The sequence below is a fragment of the Nerophis lumbriciformis genome, linkage group LG09, assembly GCF_033978685.3.
Source record: "Nerophis lumbriciformis linkage group LG09, RoL_Nlum_v2.1, whole genome shotgun sequence".
Classification (NCBI taxonomy): Eukaryota; Metazoa; Chordata; class Actinopteri; order Syngnathiformes; family Syngnathidae; genus Nerophis; species Nerophis lumbriciformis.
The window spans coordinates 41,200,397-41,218,997 of record NC_084556.2 but is presented as its reverse complement, the minus strand read 5'-3'; the positions used below and the strand labels follow the sequence as shown (position 1 = coordinate 41,218,997).

General features: G+C 44.7%; 1 protein-coding gene across 3 annotated transcripts in view; it reads right to left on the bottom strand.

Annotated features, from left to right (window-relative positions):
* The window catches only part of LOC133608020 (collagenase 3-like), a 46,490-nt gene that overhangs the window by 10,337 nt on the left and 17,552 nt on the right, over positions 1-18,601 (bottom strand). For 2 of the 3 annotated variants that reach the window (XM_061963146.1, XM_061963145.2), the window contains exons 2-4: positions 3,196-3,254; positions 2,847-3,094; positions 337-485 (exon numbers count right to left, since the gene is read on the bottom strand). In XM_061963146.1, the coding sequence (XP_061819130.1) occupies positions 337-485; positions 2,847-3,094; positions 3,196-3,254 (456 nt within the window). Of the gene's footprint in view, positions 1-336; positions 486-2,846; positions 3,095-3,195; positions 3,361-18,601 lie in introns of those variants that run through there. The other variant, XM_061963144.1, reaches the window with a different exon arrangement.

Genomic DNA, 18,601 nt, shown 5'->3' with positions numbered 1-18,601 from the left:
TCCTTGCCTGGATGTAAAACCCCTTTGGGGCACTTGTGACCAAGGGGTAAACAAATCAATTGTGAGTGAGAAGTGATTGCTGTTTTTTGAACGTTTTTTCGGAAAGTCTGTTTTAAAGTTGCACAAACATAGAAATATTTGAATACTGCTGAAACACTGCTGCACTTCCAATATCTTGTCTATACTTTTTTAAATTTGTATTCTTGATTCTATTTTACACTTGTTAATACACTGAAACATATCTCAATGCTGGTAGCAAGTGTTTCAAGTTTCGATGTATACTTTGTGTAATCTTAAATTCAATCTAAAATACATTTTGGAATGTTTTGTACTCACACAGGCGACCAAAGGAGATCATGATGTCTGCTGTGCCAGTGTAGATTCTAGTGAATCTAAGAGGAGTCACTTTGGCCCAAACGTCCAGAGCTTTTTCTATGGAATCATCCACCTCTGACTGGGACATGTCTGGTGTGTAGTTCTCTATCCTGCACATCAAAAAAACAAAACAAACACACACACAAAAAAAATATGAAACATGAACTGCATGCTTGGTTATTATAGAGCAGGGGTAAGGAACCTATGGCTCTCGAGCCAGATGTGGCTCTTTTGATGACTGCATCTGACTCTCAGATAAATCTTAGCTGACATTGCTTAACACGACAAGTAATGATTCATTCTGTTGGTAATCACAGTGTTAAAAATAACGTTCAAAATATAAAACATTCTCATGCATTTTAATCCATCCATCCGTTTTCTACTGAACCTGTTCAAGAAGTCGCATTAATGGTAAAAAGTATTTTATTTATTATTGGTTAGCTTCAGAATAAATATGTTATTAAAAATAATAAGACTTATTATACTCAAAAAATGTTGGTCTTACTTGAAAATGCACACATTTAGTTGTATTCAGTGTTAAGAAATATTATATGGCTCTCACGGAAATACATTTTAAAATATTTGGCTTTAATGGCTCTCTTATCCAAAAAGGTTCCCGGCCCCTGTTATAGAGGGTCAAATGGGACAACATTTTGTGGATGCATTTTTAAGAATTACTTAAATTTGTCATTAATTAGTTATAATTTGAATTAAATGAATACATGTGTTATTAGATGTAAAATGTATTTTATCCGTCAAACTCGGCCATCAAAATCAGTGGGCGGGGCTAACAAGAATCTAGTCCAGGGGTGTCAAACTCATTTTAGATCAGGGGCCACATGGAGAAAAATCTACCCCCAAGTGGTAAAATCACGGCACGATAACTTAAAAATAAAGACAATTTCAGATTGTTTTCTTTGTTTAAAAGTAGAACAAGCACATTCTGAAAATGTACAAATCATAATGTTGGGTTTTTTTTACACTTACATGTTGCGGTTAATAGTATTCTACCTTTATTTGTTGTTATTATGTGTTCATCAGTCAACTCATTGATGTTATCAAAATCAATATCAAAATCAAATTACAGGATTTTATTTATGTAGTTTGCTCATTTTCCTCGACTGGTACGCTAACATCATGTGGTTTATTATTTTTTGTACATATGTAGCATAATGTACAAAGATGCAAAGAACCGCTATTGCGACATCTAGTGGACACATGTAGAACAGCAGTTTTTTTTTTATTCAAAAAGTTTCTGCTCATTTTTATACTTAGCAAACGGATAAAACCTGTTCGCGGCCCTGATCCGGCCCGTGGGCCGTACGTTTGACACCCCTGATCTAGTCCAATGATTGCTTTGGTCTGAAGTCTGAAACTTTGTACTGTAAGTCTTTGAAAACATGGCGGTTAAGGCGGCTATACAGTACCGGTGGTAGATATTTTAGATCTTGCAAAGTATGTGGAAGCAAAGACCTGCTGACTCAGAGCATGTAGCAGTTAAAGTAAAGGAATTCATTTAAGTTGTCGGAATTATTTCCGCACTTTCAAACCAAGATATTGACAAGTACTGCTTCGCTTCTCTGGTCAAAGTTCCACAGACAAGTGTAAGTGCCGGTAAGTTAGGACTTGCCCACTGACTATGACGGATACAATGAATTCATGAAGCGCTGTGTTCATTAAATAATTAAATACATCAATACATCAGAAAAAAAGTAATTAAACCATACAATAATTAAGTAATTAAATATTCAAATAAATAATTACAACTTCAAATTCATACAATTATGAAATGATTTACTAAATTGTGAAATACTTTGTTAAATTAATTCATCTCAAATAATCAAACTTTTTTTTGCACACATGTTGTAGATAATGTATTTATTTATTTTTACATTTTAAATAATGACATATTGTTATCATTATTGAAGATTTGTTCATTTGTCATTTTAACCCTCCAAACACATGTTCATTAAATAATTAGATAGTGTATGTCATTAAATGATTAATTCAATCTTAGAATAATTAAATCATTAGTGAAATAGTGAAATAATTATTAAAATAGTGAAATTAATAAATATATTTTTTCAGTGAATTAATTCATGTTATGTTTAATATTAACAGTATTTATTATTTCACATTATACTGTAATCAATGACACATTTAAATAAGTATTTAAAGATTTGACCCCCCACGCACATGTGCATTAAATAGTGAAATACATCATTTTTAATCATCAAAGGATGAATTAAATCGTGAAATAAATGAATACATTGATAATAAAATATTGAAAATTAATAATTAGAATTTATTAATTACATTATTTTAAAAAATACATGCACTTTTACATTAAACTAATGACACACATTATGGCACGTTTAAGTAATTATTTAAAGACTTTTTTAATTACTTATATTTGCCCCATTTGATCTTCTGTAGGTTATTGTCACTGAGGTGCTTATGAAATCATTTACCTGTAGGTCAGACTATTTTTCTGCCACTTGAGGTTGTTTCCAAAAGTGGAGAAATGAGCAGTTTGTTGATCAGGAACGCCACAGCGAGGCTTCTTCATCATCTCCAAGGTGTCCTCATTTAGCGTGCCTGTGATTTGTAAACTGAAGAATCTCTGCATCTCTCTCAGCTTACGACTGCGCGCACTGATCCCCCTTCTGAACGTTGGGCCCTCCGCCTCCTTTAGGTCGTAGAATTTTTTGAGGTAGCTCTGCAAACAGAGGCAGTTTTATCAGGCGAGATATATATTTATTATATAGAATGTCTAAGTAACATTCAAGATCCAGAGACAAGGCAGTAAAACAAACGTACCTCTGCAAAAGTGTCCTCAGGTTCCGTCGAATAAGACGTCGGCACACAGCCTACTGTGGCTGCCAGGCAAAGTAAAAAACACACGTTGAGAGCGTCCATGTTTGCTTTCATGTGTTCAACTTGTGTTTTTGTGTGTGCTCTTATATAGTCCACATGTCTGCAGGTTGAGAAACACTATTTCCCTAATAAGGAAGATGAGGAAGTTTGCATTTGATTACTCATACCACTTCAAAGTTTTCCACAACAACTCTGTCATTTGGCAGTGACTAAATATTTGTTTCTTAAGCACTTGGACATTTGCAGAGGTGAGCAAAACAAATTCCTCACCACTTCATGCTTCCAATTTTGGGGCTTTGCTTGATCCCCAATTTAAAAAAAAATCATATCATGGTTCTTTGCCGTTTCGCAAATGAATTTTACAAGGCACACATTTGCATATTTATGTATTAGCGGCAAATTACGTATTTAAGCAAAAAAATGTCTAAAGTGGTGTGTGTGTGTGTGTGTGTGTGTGTGTGTGTGTGTGTGTGTGTGTGTGTGTGTGTGTGTGTGTGTGTGTGTGTGTGTGTGTGTGTGTGTGTGTGTGAGTGTGTGTGTGTGTATGTGTGTGTTCTGCAGTGACGTGCGGTGAGGTTCATGACTGGTGAGGCACTGACTTCATCACAGTCAGATTCACAAACATATGAACCCTAAAGAGTATCTTATTCACCATTTGATTGGCAGCAGTTAACGGGTTATGTTTAAAAGCTCACACCAGCATTCTTCCCTGCTTGGCACTCAGCATCAAGGGTTGGAATTGGGGGTTAAATCACCAAAAATTATTCCCGGGCGCGGCGCCGCTGCTGCCCACTGCTCCCCTCACCTCCCAGGGGGTGTTCAAGGGGATGGGTCAAATGCAGAGGACAAATTTCACCACACCTAGTGTGTGTGACAATCATTGGTACTTTAACTTAACTTTAACTTTACACATACAAACTGTAGCTCACAAAAAAGCACATTTAATAAAAAAAAATGTTATTATGGTCTTACCTTTACTTATAAATGAAGTCCATGCGCTGCTCCTTTTGAACAAAAGCATCGATAACTTGTTTATAGAAGTCTTCCTTATCTGTCTTCAGTTTTAAAAGTCTCTCTGTCTCGATGGAGATCTTCCTTTAAGTATTACCTCCTGCTTCGATTGAAAGTCCAGTTTAGAAAACTGTTTTATTTTAGATATGTAATCCTCCATGTTAAAAGTCCAGGGCAAGAGGAAAAAATAAACGATCGCTGCTAACTGTTGCTGCTTGTTGTCACTTCTTCTGCAGCCGAGTAGTCGCAAGAATGATCTCTGGGATCACTAGCGCCCTCTACCACCAGGAGGCGGGATTACTGCGAGCCTCAGCCAGTGCGTCTTCGCAGCCGTTTTATGATTGCTCAGCACAAGAAATACGTTACACACATACAGTTGTTGACAAAATACACTGTACATTATATACCTCAGCTAACTAAACTATGGAAATGTATAATATAATTCATATAGCAATACGGTCTCACTGCACAGCAGGCCAGCAGTTAGCCGAGTCATTGCGCAATCCATGGTGAGGCTCAACTCAGTGACTTGCCTCAACTGGCTGCTGACTCACCGCACCGTCTCTTCTCAGTATTTGAATGGCAAATGTGAAAATTCTGCTATTTTGAATACAAATATTCTAAAACTGGTGAAGTTAAATGGAAAATAACTTTATAGTATAATCACTGGATACATATAACAATTTAATTTTTTTTTTTTCTTTTTACATTTTTTTTCTTTCCATGATGGCACGTGAGGCCACTTCCTCCCCTGACTGCACGTCACTGGTGTTCTGGCAATGCTAACTTAATGGGGACATCGCTCTGTTTACAGTCACCTTTAGGGGACCTCTGACGGTATGGGGACTAAGAAACAGGTCCCCTAAAGGGAAACCTTTTTAAATGATGTTAATCATTTAAAATGTGTTAACCATTAATAGTACTGTGATTCTGTATGGTATCCATCCTTAGTTAAAACTAATATATTTTTCCAAAATCAAAATCTGGTTTAGTGGTCCTTAGGATGACATTATCATACAGCATGATTCCATCCATCCAGCCATCCATCTTCTTCCGCTTATCCGAGGTCGGGTCGCGGGGGCAGCAGCCTAAGCAGGGAAACCCAGCCACTTTGTCCAGCTCCTCCCGGGGGATCCCGAGGCGTTCCCAGGCCAGCCGGGAGACATAGTCTTCCCAACGTGTCCTGGGTCTTCCTCGTGGCCTCCTACCGGTCGGACATGCCCTAAACACCTCCTTAGGGAGGCGCTCGGGTGGCATCCTGACCAGATGCCCGAACCACCTCATCTGGCTCCTCTCGATGCGGAGGAGCAGCGGCTTTACTTTGAACTCCCCCCGGATGACAGAGCTTCTCACCCTATCTCTAAGGGAGAGCCCCGCCACCCGGCGGAGGAAACTCATTTCGGCCGCTTGTACCCGTGATCTTGTCCTTTCGGTCATAACCCAAAGCTCATGACCATAGGTGAGGATGGGAACGTAGATCGACCGGTAAATTGAGAGCTTTGCCTTCCGGCTCAGCTCCTTCTTCACCACAACGGATCGATACAGCGTCCGCATTACTGAAGACGCCGCACCGATCCGCCTGTCGATCTCACGATCCACTCTTCCCTCACTCGTGAACAAGACTCCGAGGTACTTGAGGAGATCTTGCCCACTTGGGGCAAGATCTCCTCCCCAACCCGGAGATGGCACTCCACCCTTTTCCGGGCGAGAACCATGGACTCGGACTTGGAGGTGCTGATTCTCATCCCAGTCGCTTCACACTCAGCTGCGAACCGATCCAGTGAGAGCTGAAGATCTTGGCCAGATGAAGCCATCAGGACCAAATCATCTGCAAAAAGCAGAGACCTAATCCTGCAGCCACCAAACCGGATCCCCTCAACGCCTTGACTGCGCCTAGAAATTCTGTCCATAAAAGTTATGAACAGAATCGGTGACAAAGGGCAGCCTTGGCGGAGTCCAACCCTCACCGGAAACGTGTCCGACTTACTGCCGGCAATGCGAACCAAGCTCTGACACTGATCATACAGGGAGCGGACCGCCACAATCAGACAGTCCGAAACCCCATACTCTCTGAGCACTCCCCACAGGACTTCCCGAGGGACACGGTCGAATGCCTTCTCCAAGTCCACAAAGCACATGTAGACTGGTTGGGCAAACTCCCATGCACCCTCAAGGACCCTGCCGAGAGTATAGAGCTGGTCCACAGTTCCACGACCAGGACGAAAACCACACTGTTCCTCCTGAATCCGAGGTTCGACTATCCGGCGTAGCCTCCTCTCCAGTACACCTGAATAGACCTTACCGGGAAGGCTGAGGAGTGTGATCCCACGATAGTTAGAACACACCCTCCGGTTCCCCTTTTTAAAGAGAGGAACCACCACCCCGGTCTGCCAATCCAGAGGTACTGCCCCCGATGTCCACGCGATGCTGCAGAGTCTTGTCAACCAAGACAGCCCTACAGCATCCAGAGCCTTAAGGAACTCCGGGCGGATCTCATCCACCCCCGGGGCCTTGCCACCGAGGAGCTTTTTAACTACCTCAGCAACCTCAGCCCCAGAAATAGGAGAGCCCACCACAGATTCCTCAGGCACTGCTTCCTCATAGGAAGACGTGTTGGTGGGATTGAGGAGGTCTTCGAAGTATTCCCTCCACCGATCCACAACTTCCGCAGTCGAGGTCAGCAGAACACCATCCGCACCATACACGGTGTTGGTAGTGCACTGCTTCCCCTTCCTGAGGCGGTGGATGGTGGTCCAGAATCGCTTCGAAGCCGTCCGGAAGTCGTTTTCCATGGCTTCCCCGAACTCCTCCCATGTCTGAGTTTTTGCCTCCGCGACCGCTGAAGCCGCACACCGCTTGGCCTGTCGGTACCTGTCCGCTGCCTCAGGAGTCCCATGAGCCAAAAGAACCCGATAGGACTCCTTCTTCAGCTTGACGGCATCCCTCACCGCCGGTGTCCACCAACGGGTTCTAGGATTACCGCCACGACAGGCACCAACTACCTTGCGGCCACAGCTCCAATCGGCCGCCTCGACAATAGAGGTGCGGAACATGGTCCACTCGGACTCAATGTCCAGCACCTCCCTCGTGACATGTTCAAAGTTCTTCCGGAGGTGGGAATTGAAACTCTCTCTGACAGGAGACTCTGCCAGACGTTCCCAGCAAACCCTCACAATGCGTTTGGGCCTGCCAGGTCTGTCCGGCATCCTCCCCCACCATCGCAGCCAACTCACCACCAGGTGGTGATCGGTAGAAAGCTCCACCCCTCTCTTCACCCGAGTGTCCAAAACATGAGGCCGCAAATCCGATGACACAACTACAAAGTCGATCATAGAACTGCGGCCTAGGGTGTCCTGGTGCCAAGTGCACATATGGACACCCTTATGCTTGAACATGGTGTTCGTTATGGACAATCCGTGACGGGCACAAAAGTCCAATAACAAAACACCACTTGGGTTCAGATCCGGGCGGCCATTCTTCCCAATCACGCCTCTCCAGGTTTCACTGTCGTTGCCAATATGAGCGTTGAAGTCCCCCAGTAGAACGAGGGACTCACCCGGGGGAGCACTCTCAAGTACTCCCTCGAGTGAATCCAAAAAGGGTGGGTACTCTGAGCTGCTGTTTGGCGCGTAAGCGCAAACAACAGTCAGGACCCGTCCCCCCACCCGAAGGCGGAGGGAAGCTACCCTCTCGTCCACCGGGTTGAACTCCAACATGCAGGCTCTGAGCCGGGGGGCAACAAGAATTGCCACCCCAGCCCGTCGCCTCTCACTGCTGGCAATGCCAGAGTGGAAGAGAGTCCAGCCCCTCTCGAGAGAACTGGTTCCAGAGCCCTTGCTGTGCGTCGAGGAACTTCTCTACCTCGCGCACTAGCTCAGGCTCCTTCCCCCCCAGCGAGGTGACGTTCCACGTCCCAAGAGCTAGCTTCTGTAGCCGAGGATCGGACCGCCAAGTGCCCTGCCTTCGGCTACCGCCCAGCTCACATTGCACCCGACCTCTATGGCCCCTGCTATGGGTGGTGAGCCCATTGGAGGGGGGACCCACGTTGCCTCTTCGGGCTGTGCCCGGCCGGGCCCCATGGGGACAGGCCCGGCCACCAGGCGCTGGCCATCGTGCCCCAACTCCGGGCCTGGCTCCGGAGGGGGGCCCCGGTGACCCGCGTCCGGGCGAGGGAAATCTGAGTCTCGGTTCTTGCATTTCCATAGAAGTCTTCGAGCTGCTCTTTGTCTGATCCCTCACCTAGGACCTGTTTGTCTTGGGAGACCCTACCAGGGGGCATGGAAGCCCCCGGACAACATAGCTCCTAGGATCATTGGGACACGCAAACTCCTCTACCACGTTAAGGTGGCAGCTCAGAGAGGAGCATACAGCATGATTATAAAACATTATTACCTTAAAGTATGATTCACATTCAGAATTGTCCATCCTTCTATATATGGTAGTTGGAGTTGCAGACAACTTCATTACTGCTAAATAGCAGTTTTCAGTAATGTCACAGAAGATGCAGGATTTGCTTTAACATTTAAGTGGTGAAACTTCCTTTAAGGGAACAGCTGTGCTGTATTCTGAGGATCAAGCAGAGCCGGCCCAAGGCATAAGCGTACTAAGCGCTTGCTTAGGGCCCCGCGGCCACCAGGGGGGCCCCAAAAGCAATTAACAAAAAATTCTTATTTTTTATTTTTTGCATGTACGAGTCTGACTGATGATTTCTAAATGGTCAAAGATATATTATTGTACAAAAACACAATTTTAGGTCAACAGAGTGCTGCTGCTGATCTATGCCTAGTGATTCTTCCTGCCTCTCTTTAAATGTAAAGCTGCCTCTGCTGCACTTGTGACGTTTGCCGCCTGCCGTGCAATGCCAGTGCGCACTGGGCATCAAAAGCGCAGATAGAGGCAAAACAATGTCACAAAAAAGGACATATCCTTCAGGTGCAGAAAAAAGGAAGAAGAAGAAAGTGGAAGAGGAGAAAAAATGCCATGATAAAGGCATGTTTGCATGACTTGGTAATAGAAAGTTTATCAAAGAGATTTGTAGCTGTAATTAGCTTTAGCTAGGTGACGTTAGCTAGCTAGCGCGGTGCTAGCAATATGTTTTTAGCATCAGGTTACTAGTGAGATATGTTGTTTGCACAAATTGTTTGCAGCAGAGCACGGTAATTTATGTGAGTAAAATAAACATTATTTTTTACATCAACTCATAAGTTATGTGAAACTTCCCCAGGAGCATTGTTAAAATACTTTGGAGGTACTTAATCAGCCCAGAGCCAGTCCACATCTTCAGGCTCAACTGTGAGTGATGAATCAGGTGAGGAAAAGACTGTCACCATACAGTATACATTTAATTTCTTAGTATAAACATTACACCTCAAGGGAAATTAATATAGTCAAAGTATCTCATTAATATGTGTGCCTATATGTATGTATGTATGTATTTCATCTTAGGTCCATCTCCATCCTCTACAGTGCTCTCTCACACACCTCCATCCTCTGTGCCCACTGTCCCCTCCATGTCTGAAACCACAGCTGATTTATCTAGTAAGTTAACTGCAAAACACCCTTTATAATTGCTCATTGTACTGCAAAACATTCTGAGATTAATAATTATGTCCAACAGTGCAATTTAATGACCTTATAGGTCCTTCTTTTTTAGTCATTGTCTTTCTTTGGTCACTTCCTCAGCAACTTCCACCACAACGTCCCCTTCACACCATGGACCATCATCAGCTGCGCCAGTTGACCCAGCTGAGTGGCCTTCTTTCCGCTCAGATTCAGACAGGACTGAGCAGGTGATCACAGGACCACTGTCTATTAAGGAGAACTTTTTATTCCCCAAACGGCATGATGGCCGAAGTTTTCATTATCATTATACCTATAGACAGCTAGTCAATGGGGAAAAAGTCAAGCGTAGCTGGCTGACTTATTCAAGAAGCAAAGATGCAGTCTATTGCTTTTGCTGCAAATTATTTTCCAAAAAGTCCTTAAAACTGGCAGCCGAGGGACAGCGGGATTGGGTCAACATAGGTGCACTGCTGAAACAGCATGAAAACAGTGAAGATCATTGGAGCAACATGGTGAAATGGAAGGAATTTGCCTTGCGTCTTTCAAAGGGGAAAACTATTGATGAATTTAACTTCAGTAGACTGCGCTCTCTTTGTACAAAGTAAACATTAAATATGAACAATTAACTAAAAATATAAACTAGTAATTAAAGACTAATATGTACAAGACTGATGAGACAAGATGAGACTTTTACTGTAAATACAAAGCTTTATCACTTGGACTGTTCAACCCCAGGCCACTCTTGTAGCTGAATGTTTTCTACATTTTAAGATTAGGAACCATATGTGGCACTCTGGACATCATTCATTCATTCATTGGTATTATTTATGTTCTTAACTGGGCCACCCCCATATCTTTATAAATGACATGTCATTTGTAAAGACATGCCAGGCTGACAATAGGATCATGTAAACAACACTGCCAGAGCCGCAATGAGTTTATAGTAGGTGTGTGAATGATCAACAATCAATATTATTGGCAGAAATAGAGGGCCCCAAAATCAAATTTTGCTTAGGGCCCCATGGAGGCTTGGGCCGGCACTGGGATCAAGTCATGTTTAATTAGAACTTTTTTTTTTTTTTAAATGGTCCTCAGTAGTCACGTACAAATTTGTTAGAATTATGCAAAATTATTTAAATTTGGTCCCCATGAACCGTATAAACTCTTTTTCCACAGGGTCCCCAGTAAGAATGATCAGCACATTATTTCATCAATCCAGAGATTTAAAGACGTGTATGAGCTAACTGGGCAGTGGACATTTTACCTATTTTTTTTATGCTTCCACAACCTGTAGAAAGGGTGGTCCCCACAAGTGATGATCATAAACTTGGTCCCCATTCCAAATGATAACCAGTATGTGTGTGTGTGTGTGTGTGTGTGTGTGTGTGTGTGTGTGTGTGTGTGTGTGTGTGTGTGTGTGTGTGTGTGTGTGTGTGTGTGTGTGTGAGAATCAATATGACTGTACAACAGAGAACTTCAACAGGAGGTCCATAGAGGTATGCAATTTTTGGTTGATTACACTTTTTATAAAATGTTGGCCCTGTGATGAGGTGGCAACTTGTCCAGGGTGTACCCCGCCTACCGCCCGAATGCAGCTGAGATTGGCTCCAGCACCCCCCACGACCCCGAAAGGGACAAGCGGTAGAAAATGGATGGATGGATAAAATATATTTTTTTTAAGTCAACAACGCTGCTGAGTCTCACAGTTTTTACGTAGCCAAGCCGTTCCAGCAGGAAGACAAAATCGAGATTAGAATGTTTGAGTTTAAGGAAAACCCATTTCTTGTCCTCAAAATAATGATAACTTCCCTTGCAGCGCAGGCAGCTTCTCCAAGATGTTATCCAGTTTGCGATTAAGTTCAAAATTGCCACAGACTGCCACAGCTCAATCATTCAGTTCAGTTCAGTTTAGTTTCAGTTTATTTCGAACATGCATACGATACAACGTAATGCATCACATATAGTGTATCCAGTTGTTTCATTACAGCACATCCGAAAAGGAGTAGGAAAAGGCAGAGTTTACTTAATCCTACCCCTTTTCATTCCATAGCAATTTAATCCCATTTCCTTGTTCATTTATGGTAGTTTAAAGGTACCTAAACCCTTGTGTAATGTTCATATTGTTGTTACTCAGCCAGCGTTTGTGGGTCTGATGGACCCGTTGCATTTTGTGGCTTTTAATGCCTCACAATCAAACACTTTTATGTTAAAATACTGAACAGATGTTTACCTTATCCCAATAAACATCTGTTCAGTATTTTAGCATAAAAGTGTTTTGATTGTGAGGCATTAAAAGCCACAAAATGCAACAAGTGCATCAGACCCACAAACGCTGGCCGAGTAACAACAATATGAACGTTGCACGGAAAATTTCTCTGCCATTTTCTGCATCCCACAGGGATTCTTCTTTTGTGTTTTTGCACCTGCGGTTCCCACACAAGGTTGCAACATTGTTTGTCAACACTGTCTGCTCTCATTTTCTCGCACATTTGACCCTCTGATAGGACCTCTGTGTACCTACACTCTGTCCTCCTCCTGTCTAGGCCTGCTGTATGTGTGTGTGTGTGTGTGTGTGTGTGTGTGTGTGTGTGTGTGTGTGTGTGTGTGTGTGTGTGTGTGCGTGTGGTACACAGAACATCAATTTCCACACTTCTATTAGCCCTGGGTCCAGTGGACCCGGACATCTTATATGTCATAGAAATGTGTAGGGGGGGTGTATGGTGTGTGGTTATTAAATATGTATTCCGATATATGTTCTTCACAAAAAATGAGCCAAAGTCAGTGAGTCTCAGTTTGAAAAATTCATTAATTGTATCATTTTTCTTTTAATAAAAAATAAAAACGGGTCCCACAGACCCGAACACCACACCCCTTGTTAACCCAGCTGCCAACGTCAGAATTTGTCGATACACCAGGGCAACACTTACACCGATCAGCAATGATGTCCTGTTATCATGATTCTGAATAGGTAGATGTATTCAACGTCCTCAACTAAAAGAATCGCCAGGCACACAACCCTCCATTTCTCCCGAGAGTTCATCGTGTATCCAACAAAAAAAGTTCTATCAGGACAAACAGGTTCTCTCGAACCCGAGCTTCTTATCGAAAAGATCTTGTCAATTTCATTGAGAGGCCAGTTGATCAATTCCATTGTTGTCCATTGACTATGTCTACTATATCATGTAAGACGAGTGTACAGGTGGCTATAGGGGTGGTATTTAAAGTCTAGGGGCATCAAATTATGTTTGAAAAAAAAAAAGGCATTTAGAATTTCAGGGAAAACATTTTTTTATGCTCAATGAAAATATTAGATTTATAAAATCTAAGCTTCATCCTCAAACTCAAACTGTGTGTGTGTCAATATTACTGGCATGTCTCGAATTACAGTATAGGATATGTCCCATTTTCTATGATTATGTCTACTATATTAGGTAAAACGAATGTAAGAGTGACTCTAAGGGTGTTATTTCATTCTACGGGGTAGAGCCCTGTGTTTTGGTTACTGTAATAATGAATAGCTATATTAATGCTTAGTTTTCATGCAAGACAGGCAAAGTTAAAGCACCATTTTTGATCATTGTTTTGTTATGTTTTCCTCAGTTAGTTCCAATAGTACAGGTTATTAACTTATTCGTATTAAAACCGAAGCAATTTTTCCCCATCCAAAAAATATGTTATGTATTGTAGTGTTACGTCTGGGGCGCATGGTTGCGGTTGTCGTGTTCCTTCCAAGGCAGAAGACAAGCAGGAGCGGCGTGCAGGTAAGATTTAAGTTTCTTTTAATAAATTATTTCAAGGCAGGATCAAAATTACAAAACAGAGGACGCTAGCAAGCGTGGAACTAAACAAAAACCAAAATGTCACCAAGGGTGATAAACAAAGAATGCTAGCGTGCACAAACTTACTACAACGAGGAGAAAACCAGGGGAAACGTAAATGTTGCATAAAGCAAACATTGACCCAGCACTTACTGCTGGGTGACAGGAAACTATAAAGGGGAGTGATTAGCCAAAACACCTGGTGGAAACACTAATTGCAAAACTAAGAAAGGTGAGGAAAATCAGTGCCCATGGAAACCAACAATAAACAGCGAAAGAGGGTGCACCCAGGAAACAGACTAAAACAGAAACATCCATCCATCCATCGATTTTCTACCGCTTATTCCCTTTTGGGGTCGCGGGGGGCGCTGGAGCCTATCTCAGCTACAATCGGGCGGAATGCGGGGTACACCCTGGACAAGTCGCCACCTCATCGCAGGGCCAACACAGATAGACAGACAACATTCACACTCACATTCACACACTAGGGCCAATTTAGTGTTGCCAATCAACTTATCCCCAGGTGCATGTCTTTGGAGGTGGGAGGAAGCCGGAGTACCCGGAGGGAACCCACGCAGTCACGGGGAGAACATGCAAACTCCACACAGAAAGATCCCGAGCCCGGGATTGAACCCAAGATTACTCAGGACCTTCGTATTCGTAAACAGAAACATAACCAACATAAATCATGCCATGATCCGGGTAACGGATCATGACATGTAGGGTAATATTCCAGACACCCGAAACTATGAAGACAAAACACATTTATTAGATAATAATGATAGATTTACTCTTGCACTCGCAACTTTCTTTGGTCTTGTGGTGGATTATTTTGCAGTCGTACTCAATAAAAAAAGAACAACGTCACCAATTCCTTGTTTGGACACTGTTCCTTAGACTGTTCCGGACTAGTTTGTTACGTGTAATACCATTACATATTGTACCATAACGGAGATGGTATACAAAAACCCGGTCAATGGAGTTACTGTAAATGTACATACAGCTGTATATAAAATAAATAGGCTACCGTATTTTTCTGAGTATAAGTCGCTCCGGAGTATGAGCCGCATCGGCCGAAAATGCATAATAAAGAAGGAAAAAAACATATATAAGTCGCATTTTTGGGGGAAATTTATTTGATAAAAGCCAACACCAAGAATAGACATTTGAAAGGCAATTTAAAATAAATAAAGAATAGTGAACAACAGGCTGAATAAGTGTACGTTATGTATGACGCATAAATAACCAACTGAGAACGTGCCTGGTATGTTAACGTAACATATTATGGTAAGAGTCATTCAAATTGTTACGATCCGCTGCACGGATCATAGTTTGTTTATGTTTCTCGTCACATATGTTTTCAGCACATTTGATTTTGTTTGTGTTCAGTTGCCATGTCAGCTGATTACTTTCACCTGCCTCTGGTTAGTGTTCGGGACGCGCACCTGTTGCCCGGGCACTAATCAGAGGGCTATTTAGTCTTTGCTCTGGCCTCACTCTGGCTGGCTTCGTAGTTTGTTCCCATACAACTGATAACGACAACTTAGATTCCGCTAGCTTTTCACGCTATGCCATTTTGCCTGCTAGCTCCCACGCTAGTCCTTTTGTTTTTGCCTTTTGCACGTCTTTTGTTTGATCCCCGTACGATTTATATGTTCAATAAATTATTTTCCTACCTGCAAGCTGTGTCCGAAGCCGTCTGCATCCTTGGGAGAACCACACCCGCATCACCATGCGACCACGTCGTTTCAGTACGAAGCCAGCAGAAGACAATTCTCCCGCACTGGCTAACGAGGAGTGGGACGAAGGTACGCTCATGGTGTTGCGAGCGATGGAAGCCGAGACGCTTCGCTATTCGACGGAGGAGAGGTCGAAACTCATGTGGGGAGCTGGAGGCTCTCTTATCCCCATCGACTCCCTCTGGTCGGAAGACATCGCCGCTACACCGCAGTACCGTGCGCGCCGTCAAAAACGGAAGCCGGCCAGGAGGTCTTTCCCTCGCCGCCAAGACGCGCCGCTCCTGCAAACTCCTCCCCCGGACCGAAGCAAGCTACATGCAGCTCAAACTTCCCCTCCTCAGATGTTTGGCAACCCAATCGACCACTTTGCCAAACATTTCTCCGATTGGGCTGTCAGTCACATGGACAGAATCAACAATGACGTCATTTCATTGGCGCCCCCGAAGAGGTAACTCCGCCCACTCCCGATGACGTCATTGAGCAAGAATTTTTTTTCCCATCTTCTGCTTCATTCAGTCAGCCACCTCTAAATGACTTTTATTCCAAGATAAAACATTATCAGGACATTTTTGCTAAGTGTACGTCTAGTCAGTCACATTCTGATTTTCAAACTCCACCTCCAGTGACTTTGGTTCCGCCCCCAGTGACTATTGCTCCGCCCACTGCACATATTTTCTCCCCCTGTTCTCTCACCCAATCTCAAGTGAGGAGTGATAATAGTCAATTTGGACAATTTAAAGAAGAGTATACCCCCCTCCATACCTCCCCCCACCCACCCTTGAAGACGGTTCCAAACCGCAAAAAGCGCGTCTGGTATCCGCGTCTTGAGGGGGGGGCTAGTACTGGGAACTGTGCTAGTGCGGTGGCACAACTTCGGCGTGCTAAGCCGCAACCTCCTGCACGGCCACCGCCACCAGTTTTTCGGCGTGCTAAGCCGCAACCTCCTGCACGGCCACCGCCACCAGTTTTTCGGCGTGCTAAGCCGCAACCCCCTGCACGGCCACCGCCACCAGTCTTTCGGCGTGCTAAACCGCAACCTCCTGCAAGGCCACCGCCACCAGTCTTTCGGCATGCTAAACCGCAACCTCCTGCACGGCCACCGCCACCAGTCCTTCGTCCTGCTAAGCCACAACCGCCAGCTAGGCCACCTCCAGCTGCACCTCGGCTAGTACCTGTTCCTGCACCTCGGCTGACACACCAAGCTTCGTCTCCAGTACCTCCACCACGCCAAGCTCCACCATGCCAAGTTCCTCAGCTGGTTCCCACACCAGCGCCGGCTCCAAGGCTGGTTCCCACACCAGCGCCGGCTCCAAGGCTGGTTCCCACACCAGCGCCGGCTCCAAGGCTGGTTCTCACACCAGCGCCGGCTCCAAGGCTGGTTCTCACACCAGCACCGACTCCAAGACCAACCCCTGTCCCGGCTCCAAGGCTGGTTCCCACACCAGCGCCGGCTCCAAGGCTGGTTCCCACACCAGCGCCGGCTCCAAGGCTGGTTCCCACACCAGCGCCGGCTCCAAGGCTGGTTCCCACACCAGCGCCGGCTCCAAGGCTGGTTCCCACACCAGCGCCGGCTCCACGGCTGGTTCCCACACCAGCGCCGGCTCCACGGCTGGTACCCACACCAGCGCCGGCTCCACGGCTGGTACCAGAACCTGCACCTGCTCCACGGCTGGTACCAGAACCTCCTCCTGCCTCCACGGCGACGACGTCTCCTCCTGCCTCCACGGCGACGACGTCTCCTCCTGCCTCCACGGCGACGACGTCTCCTCCTGCCTCCACGGCGACGTCGGCTCCTCCTGCCTCCACGGCGACGTCGGCTCCTCCTGCCTCCACGGCGACGTCGGCTCCTCCTGTTTCCACGGCGACGTCTGCTCTCTCCTCGTCTTCGTCTCAGCGACCTCGAGTGGTCTGGCTGCGCAAGCGGCGCTCTCGGAGGTTTGTTTATGGACGCCAGTGGCGCAAACAGCAGCGACACCCGAGACGTAGTCGTAGAACTCTCCGGCTGCTGAACTTCTGGCGCCACTCACGCCCACCTTCTCGGCAGCCACGAATGTGGCCTTTCCGTGGTCGCCCGCCTCGCCTGCGGCAGCGGCGTTCCACTCGCCGCCGCCACCTGACTCTTCCCCGGTGGATTCGGGGACACGTGGCCTGGCGACCCACCACCAAATCCTCCCTCCACCCTCCCTTGACTCTCGAACTATTTCTTGTTTTTTGGGTTCTAGTTTTATTTAGTGTCAAGGGACATCTGGAATCTGTCCTTTAAGGGGGGGGTACTGTTACGATCCGCTGCACGGATCATAGTTTGTTTATGTTTCTCGTCACATATGTTTTCAGCACATTTGATTTTGTTTGTGTTCAGTTGCCATGTCAGCTGATTACTTTCACCTGCTTCTGGTTAGTGTTCGGGACGCGCACCTGTTGCCCGGGCACTAATCAGAGGGCTATTTAGTCTTTGCTCTGGCCTCACTCTGGCTGGCTTCGTAGTTTGTTCCCATACAACTGATAACGACAACTTAGATTCCGCTAGCTTTTCACGCTATGCCATTTTGCCTGCTAGCTCCCACGCTAGTCCTTTTGTTTTTGCCTTTTGCACGTCTTTTGTTTGATCCCCGTACGATTTATATGTTCAATAAATTATTTTCCTACCTGCAAGCTGTGTCCGAAGCCGTCTGCATCCTTGGGAGAACCACACCCGCATCACCATGCGACCACGTCGTTTCACAAATAACTATAACATATAGAACATGCTATACGTTTTCCAAACAATCTGTCACTCTTAATCGCTAAATCCCATGAAATCTTATACGTCTAGTCTCTTACGTGAATGAGCTAAATAATATTATTTGATATTTTACGGTAATGTGTTAATATTTTCACACATAAGTTGCTCCTGAGTATAAGTCGCACCCCCGGCCAAACTATGAAAAAAAATGCGAATTATAGTCCGAAAAATACGGTATATAATTTGTATTTAAATTGAATTAATTGGATTTATAGTCCTGCATTTACTGAATGTGATTGTACAGGTATACCTAATGTTGTGGCTTTGAGTCTTTTTAGTTCCTTGCTTGTCAGACAAAAAAAAAAGGCATTCTGAAATAATCTCACTTTATCCCTGAGTAAATAAGAGCTACGTTTTGAAAATCACAAATTAATCTGCAATATGAATATCTTTTAACAAATGGAACTCATTATTTTGACCTAATTATTCAAAGTAGA